At 32.2% G+C, this 19,069-nt stretch overlaps 2 protein-coding genes across 2 annotated transcripts; both read left to right on the top strand.

Moving 5' to 3' along the window:
- Positions 1-449: 449 nt before the first annotated feature.
- LOC132759859 (tetraspanin-1-like) lies at positions 450-7,516 on the top strand. Its single transcript, XM_060751720.1, has 7 exons — positions 450-593; positions 1,475-1,738; positions 2,809-2,883; positions 3,507-3,614; positions 4,852-5,040; positions 5,445-5,522; positions 6,288-7,516. Exons 1-7 carry the CDS (start codon positions 534-536, stop codon positions 6,444-6,446), a joined length of 933 nt encoding a protein of 310 aa, XP_060607703.1. The 5' UTR covers positions 450-533; the 3' UTR covers positions 6,447-7,516.
- A 132-nt stretch (positions 7,517-7,648) lies between these two features.
- LOC132759848 (tetraspanin-1-like) lies at positions 7,649-13,941 on the top strand. The gene is made up of 7 exons (XM_060751711.1): positions 7,649-8,202; positions 10,066-10,329; positions 10,714-10,788; positions 11,627-11,734; positions 12,074-12,262; positions 12,911-12,994; positions 13,573-13,941. Exons 1-7 carry the CDS (start codon positions 8,143-8,145, stop codon positions 13,741-13,743), a joined length of 951 nt encoding a protein of 316 aa, XP_060607694.1. The 5' UTR covers positions 7,649-8,142; the 3' UTR covers positions 13,744-13,941.
- The last annotated feature ends 5,128 nt before the right edge of the window (positions 13,942-19,069 follow it).

Raw genomic sequence — 19,069 nt, 5'->3', positions numbered from 1 at the left:
AATTGCCTTGTTTCTGTTTCCTGTCATGGACCATGAATATATTCATGTGAGATAGCTATCCAGCTAGCTAACAAAAGGTCGGTGACTGAAACTAAAATGTTGTATGGAAGGGGAGCCTGGGGTCTCCTTCTAACATTAAAGCTGGACAGTCGCCGTACTACTTTAACACTGCAGGAGTGACTTATACCCGACAAATATAAAAAAATATATATCAAGGATATGATACCAGAACAATCTGTATGGTTAGAGGGACAATTTCTATTTTCTTTTTTGTTACAATCAGTTACGCATAATTAGAAAAGATGATCAACGAGATTTAAATATGAAGTGTCAAAAGTTTATAACAATAGAAATTTCCGATAAAACAGTAAAACCAACGAACATAAACTAAGATAAAAATTACAATTTTCGCTTTGTTATAACCACACGATTTTTACTTTAATTAGTCTTAAAATTGTATGCGTTCTTTAAATAAAAATGTTTCGGGTTTCTTTGTCGCTTGAGTAATTGAAATGTTTTGACTGTTTAACAACATGGCGGCTCTTGTAAATTTATTTCGGGTTGTTGTCGTTGTTTGGAACATATTGTTTCTGGTAAGATGTTTCTTCAATTATTCCTTGGTTTCAAATTGTTGCTTTCCTTGTCAATATTATAATTTTATTTCAACGATTACTTTTGAAAATAAGAACTTTTACTTATTGCTTCTTTTAATTTTTTTATTTGTTATAATACGTTTTGCCTACTTTTTGATTATTTGTTACTTAAACAGAGATTCTTAAACATTATTTGATTTTATGTCATGCAAAAAATGTTTGAATTCGGGTGACATGAGTAATATATTTAAAATATTCACAATTATGGATTTCTTTATATAAATTATTAATACTTTATACAGAAAGAAATGGAACATTTTGCTTCTGCTTTAGATATATGCACGAACAAAACGGAATGATAAACGCTAAAAAAGCACATGTCCTTACATTATTTATAGTCATACATGTATTAGTACTACTCATATTATGAATTTTAAGAAACTCAAGATGATATAAATGCTGGCGAAAAAAATTGAGTAACAAAAATATTTATACTGACACGAACAGATATTGCAATACAAATGAAATGCATTCAGAAATAGGATATGATGTTACAAAAATACATTAAAACGGGACATCATGCTACAAAAATACATTCAAAAGAAGGAATTATTGGAAAAAAATCCTTCAGGAAAAAACACTTTATTTTACAAGAGTATATTCAAAAATAAGATATTGTTTCACAAAACCACATTAAATAATAGGACATTACGTTTCATAAATACGTTCAAAAACAGGAGGTTGTGTTACAAAAAATATATTCAAAATTGGACATTATGTTTCAAAAATTATATTCAAAAAATAGGACATCATGTTACAAAAATAACAAGTCTGCAATATTAACAACTAAATAATAATTGAAATCGTACTATTTTCCCCAGATCACAGGGATTATTTTATTCGGCGTTGGACTATTTTTACGGTTTGGAGAGGCTGTAATTGAGTCGTCATTGGACGGTGTGAAATCCTCTCTCGAGAAGACACTGTCGGATTCTGGGTTTGGAGACGTTAATATTGATGTTGATTGGTCATCTATCTTCTTTGAAATAGCATTGTCGTTCATATTCATAGGACTGGCAATTGTTGCCATCACTATTTTTGGATGTTGCGGTGCTTGCTACAAGATAAAGTGTTTTCTCATTTCCGTAAGTTACAAGTGTATTTTATAACAGTTTTAAATAATTTATTCATAGCAACATGCCTCCATTTTAATTTAAATGTTCATGAAAATTTAAAAAATGTATTTAAAAGTAAAGTATTGTAAAGGGAGCAAAGAAGGTAATTTACACACTGCAAGCGGCACTTACAAGCCACGTAATTTACAAAAAGGTTACTGCGTCCGTCACGCAGTGGAAATATTGTGATAAATAATGCAAAATCAATCATTAATCACACATAACATATAAATTATTAACATGTAAATTATTATTTGAATCTTGAATCATTTTATTGTTCTTTGAATTTAAGTACATTTTTCTAAAGTTTGATTTGCTTTAAATGATTTTGTGCATCTAGAGTCACGCAGTTTTAAATCATTAGAATCATTGGCAGTGTATCAGAAATTTATCTTGGGTGCAAAGGCAAAAAACGAGAAGAAAAAATATGCATTGTATTTTTTCAAAATACATGTACTTTCAGTACATTAAGACTTATCAGTAAATTTCGAACGCGCTTGTTTATATACCTTTTTCAAAGATTAGCAAAAAATCTATAGCGGATTTTAAATTGGTTATTTTTTGTCCTTGGAAATCATTTGTTTTATGAATATTTGCCTACTTATTGGATTTTAGGTTGTATGAATATTTGTTTACCCATTGGTTTGTTGGTAGATAAAGCGACAGTCTCAATATTGTATATCAAATAATCTCTTGAGGATTTTCAAAAATGAGAACTACCCGGTAAATGTGCAAATAAACATTGAAACATTAATAAACCTTTATTCGTAAATAATTCGTAATTATCGTGGAAAAAACTCAGGTGCCCGTCTGAGCATTAATATAGGTGCGAGCGGTTACTTGAGTAAGAGCAACGACATTCTACCATTTGGCAGACAGTTCTACCAACCAAATGCAATAATCAAAAGTACCAAATAGGATTTGAACTCACAGCAAGGGGGGTAGGGGCAAGTTATTCAACGTCAGCTATTTAATTATTTAGCAAATTGACCAAATTATCTAGTATTTTAAGGGCTTTATATTAAATGAATCTTTTTCAGTATACCGTGATTTGCACCATCTTGTGGGTAGGTCAGACGGTGATTGTTGGTATGATCTACGGCTCCCCAGATACAGTAAGTCTTAGTTAAATTTCTTCGTAATCGTGTTTAATTTGATTATTAGTTGGGATTCCTTTGCACGTAGCGAGATACGTCCGTAGAATTATTTCTTTTATATCTTGAATATTTGAAATAAATAAATAGACGAAACTCTTGTCTTGATTATGTATGTTAATATGATCTTTAAATTTGTAATGTGTTTAGTAGATTGGATTTCTTTGCACTTAGATATGTAGAATTATCTCTTTTATCTTTTGAATATTTGAATTAAGTAGATAAACAAATCTAGTCTTGTTTATGCACACAACATAGGATATAAGTAAAATGGAAACCGACTAAATTAGAAATGATTGACGGTTGTACCTTGTATGTGGATGGTAGAGATAAGTGAGAAGAAAAACAAGAAGAAAATGAAGCTTAAAAGACACAGCACACGAAAACTGAAACATTCATATATTGGTAATTCCTGTAGTTTCACATGAGAGGTGCTGAAACAAGGACCACGTATTTCTTTCACCTTTTTCTTAAGGTCCGGTAGATATATATTAATGTTAATATCAAGTTCTATCTGCGATCAGAAATATTCTTGGACAAATTTTTGTAAATGTTTTCGAATGCTATTTTGCTATTCCTTACAGATACAAGAACCTTTCAAGATAAAGCTAAAGGATGGTATTCAGTCGCAATATGCAGGTCTGAATGGAACAAACCTGGTTTCTCAAGGCTGGAATGTTGTCATGCAAAAGGTATTGTACTTTGTAGTTGATATGCCTTTTTGGTAACATTGATATTATTAGGCTGAATACACATAATTATACCAAATATAGTAAATTTAGCAAATGTACTATTTAGTGTAAGATAAACGGAAAACATTCATTGAGCAATATAAAGGAACAAAGGTAAGCGACATTCACGAAACGCAGTCCCAAGCAGTAAATGTTGGTATGCATATTTCACTTTTTTTAGTATTATCAAACGCCAGGTTTCCAAAACAACGCCGTGATTATTATGAGGAAACTAGTTAACAAACGTAAAAACAGTTTCCCGACTTCTATAATAAGCAATTTGACTTGTATCTAACTTGTTGCTGTCGTCAACTTCTCAGCTTTCATATGTGGAATTCGAAAGCTGAGAAAACAAATTTTGAAGTCTTAAATGGGGTTCTAATCAAATTATGCGAACATACACATATAGATACCAGTCGGCCATATTTACCTATTGTGGCGCCGTTATATATCGCTACGACCCTAAATGTCGCGCTGGTCGCTAAATGTCGAACTATTGCCGCTAAATGTTGCAACTGCCGCTTAATGTCGCAACCGTCTCAAAATATTTACCTTTTAAAATGTCATAACACTATTGTTAAATGACGCAATAAATTCATGTTAAACAGCTGGTATTATGGCACTATTAACGTTGTGGACTGGGTATCAGATAAAAACGGGTTTGTAATGTATAAAGTAATTTATTGAAATTGAAGTCATCTTAGTCGATATTGACGACCACAACTTATGCTAAAATCACATTGGTGGTAAAACACATGTGTATACGTTTTTATTTGCAACCCTAATGTCGTAAATTCGAGCTACGACATCTGCTTGAGTTGGATCTGACAAACCGAGAAGTTTATTCCAGAAATATTCAATTAATATTTAATCTCAGATCAGAATTCTTTTTAATTTTGTCGGTTTCATTGGTATTAAAGTTATTATACTGAATGCGTTGTTATTTTGCTAAAAGCAAATTACAGTTTTACAAATTTCATTCATGCAATCATCACTAAGATTACGAATGGAAAATATCAACCCTGTGTGTCTTTTCTCCGAAATTATCAAATATAATTTTCACGGATAAATCTGAAAAGCATAAAATAATTTTTAATCACATACCGTTACGTCAAAATAAATGCACGTACGAGCAATACCGGAGACGCAAAAGCGACACGAGTATGTGATTTATATTGTTTCGGACATTTACTTTCAGATGAAATGTTGCGGTGTTGACAGTTATGCGGATTTTAAGGGAGCATCCAACTGGATCATCGACTACACATCTAATACTCCTTCAATAAACCTGACCACACCATTAGCTTGTTGTAAAACACTGCCATCCAGTGAAGACTTCACGTGTGCCGGAAGCAACGCCTCTGATTCGGACAACTACTTAGACAAAGTAAGCATGGTTTTGTGCGTCGTTGAAGTAAAATAAGTTCGCAAATTACTTTCTTTCTTCCCTTTGACAGGTCTACATATATTGATTGTCATAGCAACAATAACGAAAATATCAAGTTGCTACTTTTCGTTGTGTGAACATTTGGATATTTTGTATGCATATGTTGTTTAAAAAGTGTAATATACATTACTTTAAACATAACAATACAAAGCGAAAAGAAAATACGGTATCAATGTATTAGGGTATCTAAACTTTGATGCCTAAAATTCAGTTTTAACCATTCGGTTTAAGTTAACATTATAAAAAAATTCTAGCGATGCATCTTTGGTAGGGCGTTTGTTGTGCTTATATTCTTGCGTCAATCAAATACCATGTGAAGACATAATGATTATATATTGCTACAGGGTTGTTTTGACAAAATTTGGAGCATGATATTTGGAGATTTAACAGCCATTCTTCTGGGAGCTCTTGGTACACTACAGGTATAGTCTTTACTTTTCAAAGTAAAATTATGAGAGTAAAGAGACAGGTACGTTCACAGAACGCAGACCCTCACACTCACGTAGTGAGACAGCGAGTGGAGACAGACATGGGACCAAAACGTAGGGCTGTACTCAATTATCCCAAACCACAAAGGAACTTAAAATGTGACAGTTAAGGGGATAGGCCTTTACGGGGGGGGGGGGGGGCGAGGGATTGAAGTGAAGAAAGGTGGGCGGGCGACAGTAGAAAGTGTCGTAGTATATAATCAAAATGATTGACAAGGGATTTTTTTGTCAGATAAAAAAATTAAATTTTATTTCAATGAATCATTATGGTACTTGTTTGTTTGTTTTGTTTTGTTTGATTGGTTTTTACGTCGCACCAATTCAGTCGCATGGCGACTTTGCCAGCTTTACTGGTGAAAGAAGACCTCAGATATCCTTCCATGCATTATATCAGACACAAACGGGCACCTGAGCAGAATCACCGACGTTCCGTCGTAAGTGGATATCTGACTGAAAACAAAAATCATATTTTTATTTTTTACGTCTGTAGAGAATCAAACGTTTCTCCAAAATAGTATTTGAGCCCAATGGCATCGGTACAGATATTTTGAAAATATCGAAATTAATATTCATAGAAGCATGTCACGTGAATATAGAAACATTTATGAAAACATATTACAATTATGGTGAAATACGTTGAATGTATTCTTTATATTTTACGGATTCTACCCACGATTTTCTTTCTCTATTATTTTGCAGTTGCTACTGATTGTCTTCGCTATTGTTATATTATGTTCAGACCAGGAAACTAAAGAGAATAAAGTAGCACCGGGCGATGTAACTGATACAGGAGATAAAAGGTCAGAAATTAAGAGACCTGAATTGATGTTTCGCGAGACGGCATGGAGAAAATTCTAAAGGTGTATTAAAATGTAAAGTATGAGAGTGCAACATTTAAAACGTGGACTCCTGTGGAGAGTTTGTCTTTTTAGACAATGATCATCAATCAAATATCTTAAAATGAGCAAATGAGATGCCCAGTTTCTCTATGTTTCGGACATGATTGTTTTCTTGTTGTTGCTGCTGCTGTTTTCTAAATATAGTTACTTGATTTAAATGTCAATGTGTTATTTTCTCAAAAATGTTTTATTTTCTGTTTTTGTAAAAACATAGGTTTTTATTACATATTTTAATATATACAGGACATTGCTGTGCAAATGTTATTGATGTATTTTACTTCAAAAAATAAGAAGGGAAACGGATGGACACATTTAATCATGTAAAGAATAGAACAGAATGTATCTTTGCTTGGCGGCGGTTTTGTTGTTGTTGTGTTGTTGTTGTTTTTTGTTGTGGTGTTGTTGTTGTTATTGTTGTTGTTGCTTATAAATTGTATTTTACGTAGTTTCAAATAACACTGGATAATGTTTTCTATGATTTTAAACAATAAAATTTTGTTTAACAAATAAACTGTTCAGAAGGAACCAGGAATGCCCTAACAGTTAATAATTCAATAATTTCCTACCATCTTTTCTTACACTTTCATATCTTCTACAATGCATGTTAATATCATTTTAGTAATATGCCTGTTTATTATTAGAATTCCATATGCTTTTGTTGTATCTATTTATACGGGAAAAAAAGATGTGTACAAGGGTAATAATGAACCAAATGGCCATTGATATGAAGCACTTGGCCCTTACAGCTCTAGTGGAATCCCAAACGCGCCTGAAATAATGCCTTAAGTAATTCCTGAGATAATGCACTGAGACGTCTGATTATTCCACATACATGTATATAGCGGTTTTCCTGAGTAATACTAAAAATGTGGCTCCGTACAGGGTAAGGAAAAATCTTTTCTTCATATCTTTATAAAAAAATTTTGGTGTAAAATAAAGAGATAATTATACATTGTGTTATTGTTTCTATTGGACTCGTACACAGCTGCAAATCCTATATAAGGTTCGGATAGCGCCTCATTCCAATATAGTTTTACAGCTAATATACAAATGAATTATCTTAACTGAAGTATAACAATAAGTGTACGCATTATACCACTAAGAAAGTTCTGCTTTTATCAAGCCTTTTAACTTTATACAAATCAAAGAAGTGGGTTTGTAACGTTTTCAAAGTTTAAATAGCACATTTGCAATACCTAATTTATTGTATGTACGTCCAATTGGCATTGTCTAATTAATTTTATCGTAAGTTACTGTTTATGAGCCTCTCATTGTTGTTGTTTTTTCTTCCATACTTATTTGATATTAATTACTTCGGCACAAATGATCTACTTGTTGATACAGTAATACTTCTATAAATAGATACAGAAACACTTTTTGTTTCCTATTTTCAAAAAACAATGCGCAATGTAAAACAGTATTTAAACTTTAAACGCTCAATGCTTGAAAACAATGAACACATTGTAATTGATAGGGTGTATCGACAGATAATGAGATCAAAGTCGTATAATCTAAGTTTTTTTTTGTTTCTGTTTGAACTTTCACACAAAATTAAATAATTTGTTTAACTTTATTTCAAAGTGTAGAATTGTTACAAATTGAAAAAAAATCGGATTTTTTTTGTATTATATTAAGAAAGTTGACCCGCAAAGATAATGGGTAGACTAGCTAGTTGTTTACGGATTGTCGTCATTGTGTGGAACTGTTTATTAATGGTAAGTTATTTCAACAAACTATTATAATATTAGTTATAAAGATTTATGAACAGTCATTTAGCCCTATATAAACGGGTATTTGCATATATAACCCGAGCCGCTTTCATTGGATAAGCTATACACACGGCTGCTGTCAATTTTATGAAATTATTTCTTTTATTCCCTCTCTAATAATAGAAGTTTGCTGTATTATAAATTCGTTATAAATATTCCTGACAGGTTATATGGTCGTATAAAAACGGTTATTTGTAATATAACCGTTTATATATGACCATGTAACCTGTCAAAAATCTTTATGTCTATATAAACGGTTGTGAGCAATATAACCGTCGCCTAGCTGGGGTTATATATGCAATCAACCGTTTATAATATAAGTTATAAAGATTTTGACAGTTTATATGGCCCTGTATAAACGGTTATATTGCAAACTACCGTTTATATACGGTCATACAACGTGTCAGAAATATTTATAACAGCAAACCTCCATTTTTAGGAACAAAAGTGAGATTTCTTCATAAATTGACAGCAGCCGCGTATATTATTAGTTATAAATATTTTTTGACAGGTTATATGACCCTATATAAACGGCTGTTTGGAAATATAACCCGAACCGCTAGGCGAGGGTTATATTGCAAACAACTGTTTATATACGGTAAACTGTAAGGAGTATTTATAACGAATTTATAATACAGCAAACTTTACTTTTTGAGAAAAAAGTGAGATGTCTTATAAAATTGACAGCAGCCGTGGATATAAAACTATATAGACGTCACGAGTATCCAATGAAAAGTAAGGTTACAAACGTGCTTTATTATACAAGGCCGTAAATAACCTGTCAAAATTCTTTATAACCGCTTTGACACTCACAAATATCGATCATATGGAACAAAAATTATTTGATGTTTTACATAATAATAAGCGGAAAAAAGTCGATGTTGAATCATCAATGTAATTATACAACTTATGTATATATAAACGTAATACATTTGTACATGCATTTGTAAAATCAGATTTTTAATTAGAACAAAATATAATATTATAAAAAATAATAGGCAGTGAGATTTGAAAATAAACTTTGTCAAAAGACATTTCAATACTTTCGTATTTTATGTTGTTAATTATAAATGTATTGATATATCATTTTGAGAAATATGAATAACAGTATTTTTTTTAAAAATAAACTATGCTCAAATATTGATATTAGAAAAGATTGATAATTGCTACACAGCCTCTTTGTGAATATAAAATAAACATGTTTTGACGTCACATGAAGTAGATTTGTTATGTTTTAAATTCTACACACTATGTGTGACACTATGTGTGGTCACCATAATTATGAAAATATATTTTTAAAACTGGCATTTTTTAAAGAAAAGATCAAATTTACTTGACCTGTAATAGCGAACGTAGCTTCCCGTACAAAGTTTATTCATTCTTTTATCAAATTAGACATATTCAGTAAGAATTTATAGATTTAAATAAAAAAATTTGTGATTAAAATATTTTACTCAAGGATGAGCATAGTATATTAATATATAAATACCAAACAAACCGTGTCAGTTTGTTTTCTAGATTCTTACATGATTAATACAATATTTAACCGCCTTAATTAAAACATCCGCTTTTGAATAGAGAATTAAGTGCTACAACATATGCAAGGCAAGTTAAGTCAACTTAAGTTATTAAATTGTTTTTTTATAAATGACTTTTAATTCCATCTATAGTAGATATACTTACACAAGTACAAGAACTAATTTACATTGCAAAACATATGTTGGAAATAAATACTGCTGATTTTAACTGTTCAAACACCTGAGTTATTCAAGCATATTGCTGTCAGAATGATCATGTTTTCATCAACAGATTGTTGGCTTATCAGTATTTGCTGGTGGACTGTTCCTAAGATTCGGTGATTCAGCAGGAGACCGTATTGTCGATGGCAAGGCGTCACATATTGAACGTTCCCTCAACAGTTCTGGATTTGGTCTTGTTGAACTTGACGTCAACTGGTCCTCAGTGCTGTTTGAAACGGCTTTAATATTCACATTCTGTGGATTGGCAATTATCATTGTTACGGTGCTGGGGTGCTGTGGAGCGTGTTACGTCATCAAATGCATGATCATATCTGTAAGTAGCATTTCCAGATTTAAACATTATCTTCAGGAAACATTCATACAAGTTTTTCTTATGGATAGAAAATAGTGTTGGTGTACTTTTTTGACATTTTAACTTCTGTAACACTTTGATTCTTGTTTCGTTTTCGATGTATGTAACATAACAGTTAAGTGTCTTTTGAGCTTGTTCAGAATTTTCATTTTCGTAAAAAGGTACATTTTGATGTCTATTTAAATAAATGGCACCTAATTGCACATTTATTTATTTTATTTATTTATGTGTTCTATCATAGCAATGTGGCATATTCGGATGATATTGAGTATTGATTGACTGAACAAAACTGTTATTTTAGCTTTTTTTAAAATAAACATGGTGATATAGATAAATTTATTACAGTATGTCGTTGTGTGTTCTCTTTTGTTGGTCGGGCAAGCAGTCACGGTAGGATTAATTTATGGTTCGCCAAAAACGGTGAGTCATTTTCAAATTTTTGTCATTTTCTCGGGCTTTTTAGATGTAAGCATCTTAGCATGAACTTTATGAAAATGTAAGCATGTAACACAATCGCCATGCAGCTAAGTAGAAAGATTACATTAACACATTTACACAATTGTTAAATCAAGGTTGAATTTGAAATGTATCAATTAAAGTTTTTGTGAGAATGTATTATCATAGAAATCATACCTAACCTAACTGCGTTAATTGAAGGGACATTATTTATTTATTTCCCAAAATACGGATGGCACATAAGTAATGTCTTTTCTTCAAAAGATATATTTCGTTGAAAGGTTGATCCTCTCAGTGGCCATAGGAATATTAAAATAACTTGCGGTCCAAACCTTTTACTTTTTATAAACAACTACAGCATCCATGTAAATTCTGTAAACGTATTCTTTAATTGTTTTTCTTATGTATGCATGTAAAAGAATAAAACAGAATCCCTAAATAACGCCCAAAACGGCAAAATTGAAAATGTTGCAGACTCGGTTTGATTCAGCCTGCATGTTTGTGTACGGTACTGGAAATTGCAAGTTACCGTCCATGCACCCTAGCACCGGTTTAAGCAGAATTTAAGATTTAAACATGTAAAATTGTATCTGTTTCGTAAAGAAGAGAAAAACGCAAAAATATATGTTTAAACTAAGGCCAAAATTAATAATGAACAGTTCAAAAAGTGGAGGCCGGACATTTCTATTTAAGAAGTTCAACAAGATTAAGACATTATGCTTATTCTTCGTCCATTTGATTTATTTAGTATATTTCTATTAATATTACATGTATTTTTATAATCTTTTGTGTTTGGATTCAGATACAAGACTCAATGAAAGACGATTTAAAGAAAGGTATACAGTCTGATTATGGTGGTCTCAATGGAACTAATCTTGTGACACAAGCATGGAACATTGTTATGCTACAGGTAATCAAACTTAAAAATCATCAGTCAGCAGGCAACACGTTATATATGAAATATCTTATTTCCCTGTTTCCAGCAATACCTCCTGAATTTCTAAAACATTTTGGCAACTTTTAATGACAACAAATTTAATTTGAAATTCTTTAATTGTCCGTTTTTAAGATAGGTTACCTATCTTAAAAACGGACAATTAAAGAATTCCAAATTACAACAATTTCTCATCTTATACCAGCTAAATTCTTACAAAAGTGCATAGAATCTTTCGTAAAAATCATACTAAATAGACCAACATTCTATGTTATGGCGTAGAGAATAATATAGTTACATATTGTTTGATTTCAGATGAAATGTTGCGGTGTTGACAGTTATGAAGATTTTACGGGAGCTTCAAATTGGATCACCGACTACACGTCTAACACGCCTTCAGTTACTCTGAAAACACCATTAGCGTGTTGTAAGACACTACCTACAAGTGAAGACTTTACGTGTGCTGGGTCATCCGCTTCTAGTACCGACAATTATTTAAACACAGTTGGTATATTACATCAAAGTTTTATGATGATGTGGGGTATATTTTAGTTTATTTACATTCAGACCTAACTTATACTCGTCCTGAAAATGGCTTAAAGCTCGCAAAAAATAGCAAACTATTTTATAGACTACTGAAGTTAATCTTGGAATTTGTTTCGAAATATCAGTAACTTGACTCAAACAAAGGATCTATTGTTGAATCATGACCAATACTAATATAAACGTCTGACAACATCAGTATATCATTTTGAGTCAATTATCTAATTTAATTTAGTGTTAAATTTAAATGTTTTAAATGTACAAAAATAAAGAAATATGGATGAACAAAGGGTCCACCTTGACGTATGAACTTTTCCCCTGAAATTGATTTATAGTCTACATATGTTTGACCGCAGTGTAAATGATGGTATCATTGTGTTTGTTGTCATTTTTTTTTTTGAAGTCGCACCGACAATACCGAAGTCATATAGCGACTTTGCAGCTTAACCAGTGCAGGAAGACATCAGATGCCTCTTCATACATTATTTCAAGCACAAACAGGCACCTGTTTATATCTTGGAACTGCAACAAATATGGAATTGGTTGCGGCCAGCAGGGCAAGGGTTAATTATGACAGATTTGTAATTGATGTTTGTTTGTTTGTTGTAGGGTTGTTTTGATGAAGTTTGGGACTTCTTATTTGGTAATAAAACTACTGGAATCGCGGTATTTTGTTCCATCTGCGGATTACAGGTTTGTTAATTTAATGAAACCTTTATTTTTTAAAACAAGCTAGGTAAGAGTTGACAGCCTTGTTGCATGCGTCAATGATAGTTGTAAACAAGTGGTTATTGCTACTCAGCACACACATTTACATATTACAATACTAAGTATATGTTGAGAGATGCATTTTTCAAAAATTGTAAAAGTTTATGATAAGTTTACTCTTCAAAACCATTAAAGTCCTAAAATATCATTAAAACATTTGGCATACAATGAGTTAAACATATAACAATGCGATTGGCAGGCAGGTCTGGACATAGGAAAAAACATTACCCCTACTAACCCTGTGGTGGTTAAATGCAAATATTTAGGGGAAGGTGACAGACAACATAAGGTCAAAACACGACATGATTATGACGGTTTGTCTTTTTGTTCGATCATACCTGTCAGCTTTTCTGAACAGTTATATGAGATGTACATGTATCAATAATAAACAAGAAATGTAACTCTTACTACTAGTAAGTCATCTGCATTGGTTTACCATTGTGTAGTCTCCCTTTATAAGCATTGCTTGTTTTTACCAAAATTTATTTATTTATTTATTTTAGTTGCTGCTGATCATTCTATCTGCTGCAATATTGTGCTCGGACACAACTGAATACAGAAATAAGGTCAGACCAGTGGTTAAACCCAAGCCTCCCAAAGACACAAAAATAATCCGACCGGCAATGTATGACCGCGTTAGTTTCAGAGAAATGGCGGATTATAAAAGTAAATAAATTGACGAAATTGTGGAAAATGAGTGTCCGGCAAGCGCGAACACTTCGTTTATCATGAACGGAAAAGATATTGAAAAGTAGCTGACCAGACATTGATTTTGTTACGATTAAAACTGATTGTTTTAAAATTTAATAAATGTATTAATTTCTTCGTGTTTTTTATGCAATTAGCATGTCTATTCATACGAATTCACTTGCAAGCACTATTACAAATTATTTTACAACATGGACTTGTCTTTATTGCTCCAGTTATCCATCCATCCATCCAGTCAGTCCGTCCGTCCGTCCGTCCGTCCGTCCATCCATCCATCCATCCACACATCCATCCATCCATCCATTAGTCCATATCATTTATTCATTTTTGGTCTTGTTATATTGTTGTTGTTTTGTTTTTTTTGTTTGTTTTTTTTGTTGTTTTTTTTGTTGGTGGAGCTGTTGTTCTCTTCTTTTTCTTCTTTCTGTTCTTGTTAGTTTAAGAGTATATCAGCCATGTACCGACAGGTTTCTAATATTCCTTTAATCTAATTGCCAACATCAGTCAGGTCGACCTTGGCCAAATCACAACGTCCATACGTTGACAACAACATTTTGTTTGCATAAATGTTACACACCATTATAACTGATATATGTGAAATAATGTAAATAGTGGTTTAAGTCAAATACAAAAATCTTTTTTTAAGTAAGCACGGGAAGCATGACGATCAAATTAAATTTTATTCCTATTGCAAAATGCAAAATGAACATAATTGCCAATTAATTCTTTAGCTGACGTTGTTGATAATAAATTTTCATTTTTTTTAATGAAGGCCATCCACTATCTTGTTTTGCATACAATTAACATCTAAACATCATAACGAAACAACAAAATTAAACTAAGTTCATAGAAATGGTACCCTTAAGCTTGGTGCGAGTGTGGAAGTTCATTGAGAAAAAGAACCTTCAATTGGTGGAAGGCGTACATTCTTTTGTGTAATATCGGTTGATTTGTTTTTATACTGAATATACCTTTAAGTATGAATGACAAGAAAAGTAATGTAGCTTAGATTTGTATACAATATTCGGTTATGTTTTTACATATCTTATCCCAGAGTATTTTCTTGTTTTCGTTAACTAATCGGACAAACCAATTTAAAATCGTAAGAATAACTATCTGTAATTGTCACTCTGACATAGCCAAATGGGGATCAGTGTCGAGGTGCAGACAAACGTTTAAATAAATTAAACAAACGGACTGACAATCACAATCCCGTATGATTACATAACAAATAAACGGTTTCTTTCATAAAAAGATTCAATCGTTACTAAATTGCTAAGTTTATGTTTGCTTTTGGCTCATTTTCTTATCAGTTACTCTTTTGGATGTTTGTCCGCCATGTTTTCCTTTATATTGACAGAGAGATAATGATATTCTCGAAACCCCTGCTAGCATTTGATGAGACGTTGAGATTTTTTTCACGTTTTGATATTTAAAACAAATTACAGGAAGGTTGTTAAATTAACCTAAAACTTCAAGTGGAATCTGTAGTTGCCTAGATAAATTGTACATCAGAATGATTTTTCGCTGATTTTTTGCTGATCTTGGACAAGATTTCAACTTTTGCTTGGGCGTATTCCTAAGATAGCTGATTTGGTACACTGCAAGTTGCATTGTCGATAGCGACATCATAACCTTTATCGTTATCGCCTTTTCGTCTTGTCGATAGCGACAACACGACAAAGCGCCAAACGGCGCGTTGTCTCACTGTAGTCTTGTCGTCCTGTCTCTAGCGAGGCACGTCAAACGGCGCGTTGTCGTACGCCGCGTTGTTGCAATGTCGCCCTGTCGCTTGGCTTAAAAGCCAATCCTTTGATTTGAACCGAGCGACAATGTGACATCGCAAAAACACGTCGCACGACAATGCACCGTTTGGCTGCATCGTTAGCGATAGGACTAAAACACGAAAGTCCGACAACGCGCCATTTGGCGCTTTGTCGTGTTGTCCCTTGCGCCAACACGACGCCCAAAGCGTTCAAAATTAGTAACCATATATTCTAGCACTCCACAGACGCTTGTTTCTGTCATGTATTTACGGCCTACAGTATCAGGGAGCAGTAAGTCCACACTATACATTGACCTAATAACACCGTATTAGAAATACGTAATGTACAAATTCCATAAACTAAAACTTTGGTATTTGTAAAGTATAAGAAGACGAATGTAAGAAAACAATACCAATACCAATGATAACACAAACAATACTAAACCTGAAACTAACACAAATAATAGTTTTGCCAATACTAACACAAACAATACCGATTCAATAGGGTTAGCATAAAAAATATTTACAACAACCTAGGCTCTTGAACCATGTTACATATTTTCTTGAAATGAGAAAATCATCTTGCAGCGTTTTCCATGACACGTGCTAATGAGTTATTTGTAATGTCAAAACTTATTTGATTAAATTTTGTCGTTTTTTTTTTCTTTTTACATATTTCATTTTTTTCCTTCCCCACTTCAAACCAAGTTCTTATGATAACATTCGTGCGTTGTCAACCTTAGTAACGTACTTGAATAATTGAGTCGTGCCACGACAAAACCAACATAATGGGTTTGCGACCAGCATGGATCCAGACCAGCCTGCGCGTCCGCGCAGTCTGATCAGGATTCATGCTGTTCGCTAACCAACTCTATTACAAGTAGAGAAACTGATAGCGAACAGCATGGATCCTGATCAGACTGCGCGAATGCGCAGGCTGGTCTGGATCCATGCTGGTCGCAAACCCACTATGCTGGTTTTGTCGTGGCACGGCTCATTAATAAGGTCAACTAGGTCTTTAAAAAAAAACAGGGTCTTTTAAATTTGAAAGACCCTGAAAACAACACATAAGGTTATCACCAAATCGTTCAGAATTGCAAGCGTGACAGAAATAAGTTGCTGATTCATAAACATGTACAGCCTCTTGATATCCTCTTTAAAAATAAAAAAAAAATGAGAATTGTACAAATTTTAAATGCGACGACACAAAATATAGCTTGGAACAGAATTTACGAACTTATATTTACAATTGTATAAAAGGTATGACATAAAATGTGATAGTTTGTGCCGCATTAAAATTTAGTTATATACGTTTGTTATACATAACGTTCAAATATAGTCTTAGAGGTGAAACAATGTTTCTGCCATTGATAAAATCTTGGAAACGGGAGATCCCTCGTGAGAATTTACATCAATAGTAAAGGAATGAAAATTGCAGATTCGGTGTGATTGAGTTTGGTCATGAGAAGTTATAGTGTGATTAATCTCTCACACCCCAGCACCGGCCCATGCAAGTTTCAAGTATATTTGATTATTTCAGTATGCATACAAATATATAAACAAAAGAAAAAGAATCCTAAATAAATATAAAACCATATATAAAAACATAAAACATTGTTTTTAATTCTCAATACTAAATATATTCATGTACGCGTTAATTGAATTTAGTTGATAGAACATCGCACTGTTTGATGTGAATAGATATATATTCATTATTTGACGATACATACGTAATCGCCATCATACCTTTTAAATGTTTTATATTAAAATAATTTTTTGCGCCAGTCTGTTTTTGTTCCTGGACAGCGATGATTTTGAAAGAAAATAACAAAAATTCTAAAAATCTGATTTATTGTTGTGCAGTAAAATAGATCCTAATGCCGAAACAAAAACAAAAAAAACGAACTATAAAATGCTATTCTCTTCAGATATTATACAGATTCTGCATTATTACGTTTTAGACTAGTTATACTGACTGAAATACAATGGAATTTGTAATAACAAACATTGCTTTAGCTAGGACATAATTTATAGTATGTCCTTATACGTATGCAAGAACGTCTGCTGATGTTTCGCAAATCGCAATTTTTCGGAAGGAATAAGACACTTCATCCCCAGACACCTAAACTCTCAAATTTTGAGAACGGCTAAACCACTCAAGACATTTGAAATGTCCAGATAGTTTGCTGAAATAAGGTGTTTTAATATTTCAGTACATTAGACATTTTCTTTTTTATTAATTAGTTATTTTTTTAGCCCAAATCTTTTAACCAATATTTAATCATAATTTTACGTTTTATTCCTCCTGACGTAAAGCATTTATAAAGCATTTTAGAATGACGTCAATAACAGTGCACAACAGTTATTTTCATGTCTGCCTTTTCAAATTGTTGTTCATACCTCGATTCTTTGACGGATTATAGTTAACAAAAGAATTTATTGTACATGTATATACCGTGTTGTGTCATGTTATCTTAAATTATTTGTAACACAAACAAAACTGTAGAAACAACACGTAATTTCATTGGTCAAAAATAGATTAAAATAACTTTGAGAAAAATATGCGTGTTCATAAATCTATTTATAGGAGCACAAAACAAATCGGGGTAGTTGAATTAAAAATGCTATAGAAACGGCGTAAATTTGAAAACAAATACTATTTTTGGTGCATTTAAAACGGATATTTATTCAGAAGTGGATTTGCTTAAATATTCTTTATAAGGTATGTGGTATCTTTTGAATTTTGTTTTCCAAAACTAATGGAATTGAGAATAATATATGCTTTTACTACCAACAGTAAATATGTGTATTTTACAATGTTCAGATATAATAAATGATTCTGTGGATATAAATGTTGGTCTGTATTTATTTTTAATAAACTTAGAATTTCGATACATCTATGTTAAGAACCAATAGTATATCTATATAGTATTATTTCTATTTTCGAAAGTATTTTAAGGAATATTCTTGTAACCTTAAGATAACTTTTCGTTTGCCACAAGCAAGAAAACATATTTCATAAATGAAGGTCAATACATGTATATTGTGTCAAAACAATATATCCAACTACCATAGAAATTCATTGAAATGAATTCTGATGACAGCGTACAAATAAAGTTCACTAGAAAAGAATGCGCTTCGAAATTCGAAGCGCATTATTTAATGGTGAACTTTATAGTTCGAAGCGACAATATATAGAGGATATTTGTTTGTTTTGCATGTAAGATTGAAATATAATTTCACTGAGTGAACACCAGATGCAATATTTTCACGAGTGGCGTAGCCACGAGTGAAAATATAATAGCTGGTGTTCACGAATGAAATATTTTTCAATCTTATATGTAAAACAAATAAATTTTCTTTTTATTTCATGCTTTTTAAGTGATTGTAAGTATTTTTACTGGTTTTGCCGCGTAACGTCACGCATTCTCCTTTGTGACGTCATCACATCATGACGTCACATAATCAATTTTGAAATATAGGTTTGTTAAATTTCTTTAATTTTGTTACGTTTTTAACATGATGTA

The sequence above is a fragment of the Ruditapes philippinarum genome, unplaced genomic scaffold (assembly GCF_026571515.1).
Source record: "Ruditapes philippinarum isolate M1 unplaced genomic scaffold, ASM2657151v2 ctg1465_1_1_1_1, whole genome shotgun sequence".
NCBI classification, from domain to species: Eukaryota; Metazoa; Mollusca; class Bivalvia; order Venerida; family Veneridae; genus Ruditapes; species Ruditapes philippinarum.
The sequence above is the reverse complement of the archived record's forward strand: the minus strand, read 5'-3'. Positions and strand labels throughout refer to the sequence as shown.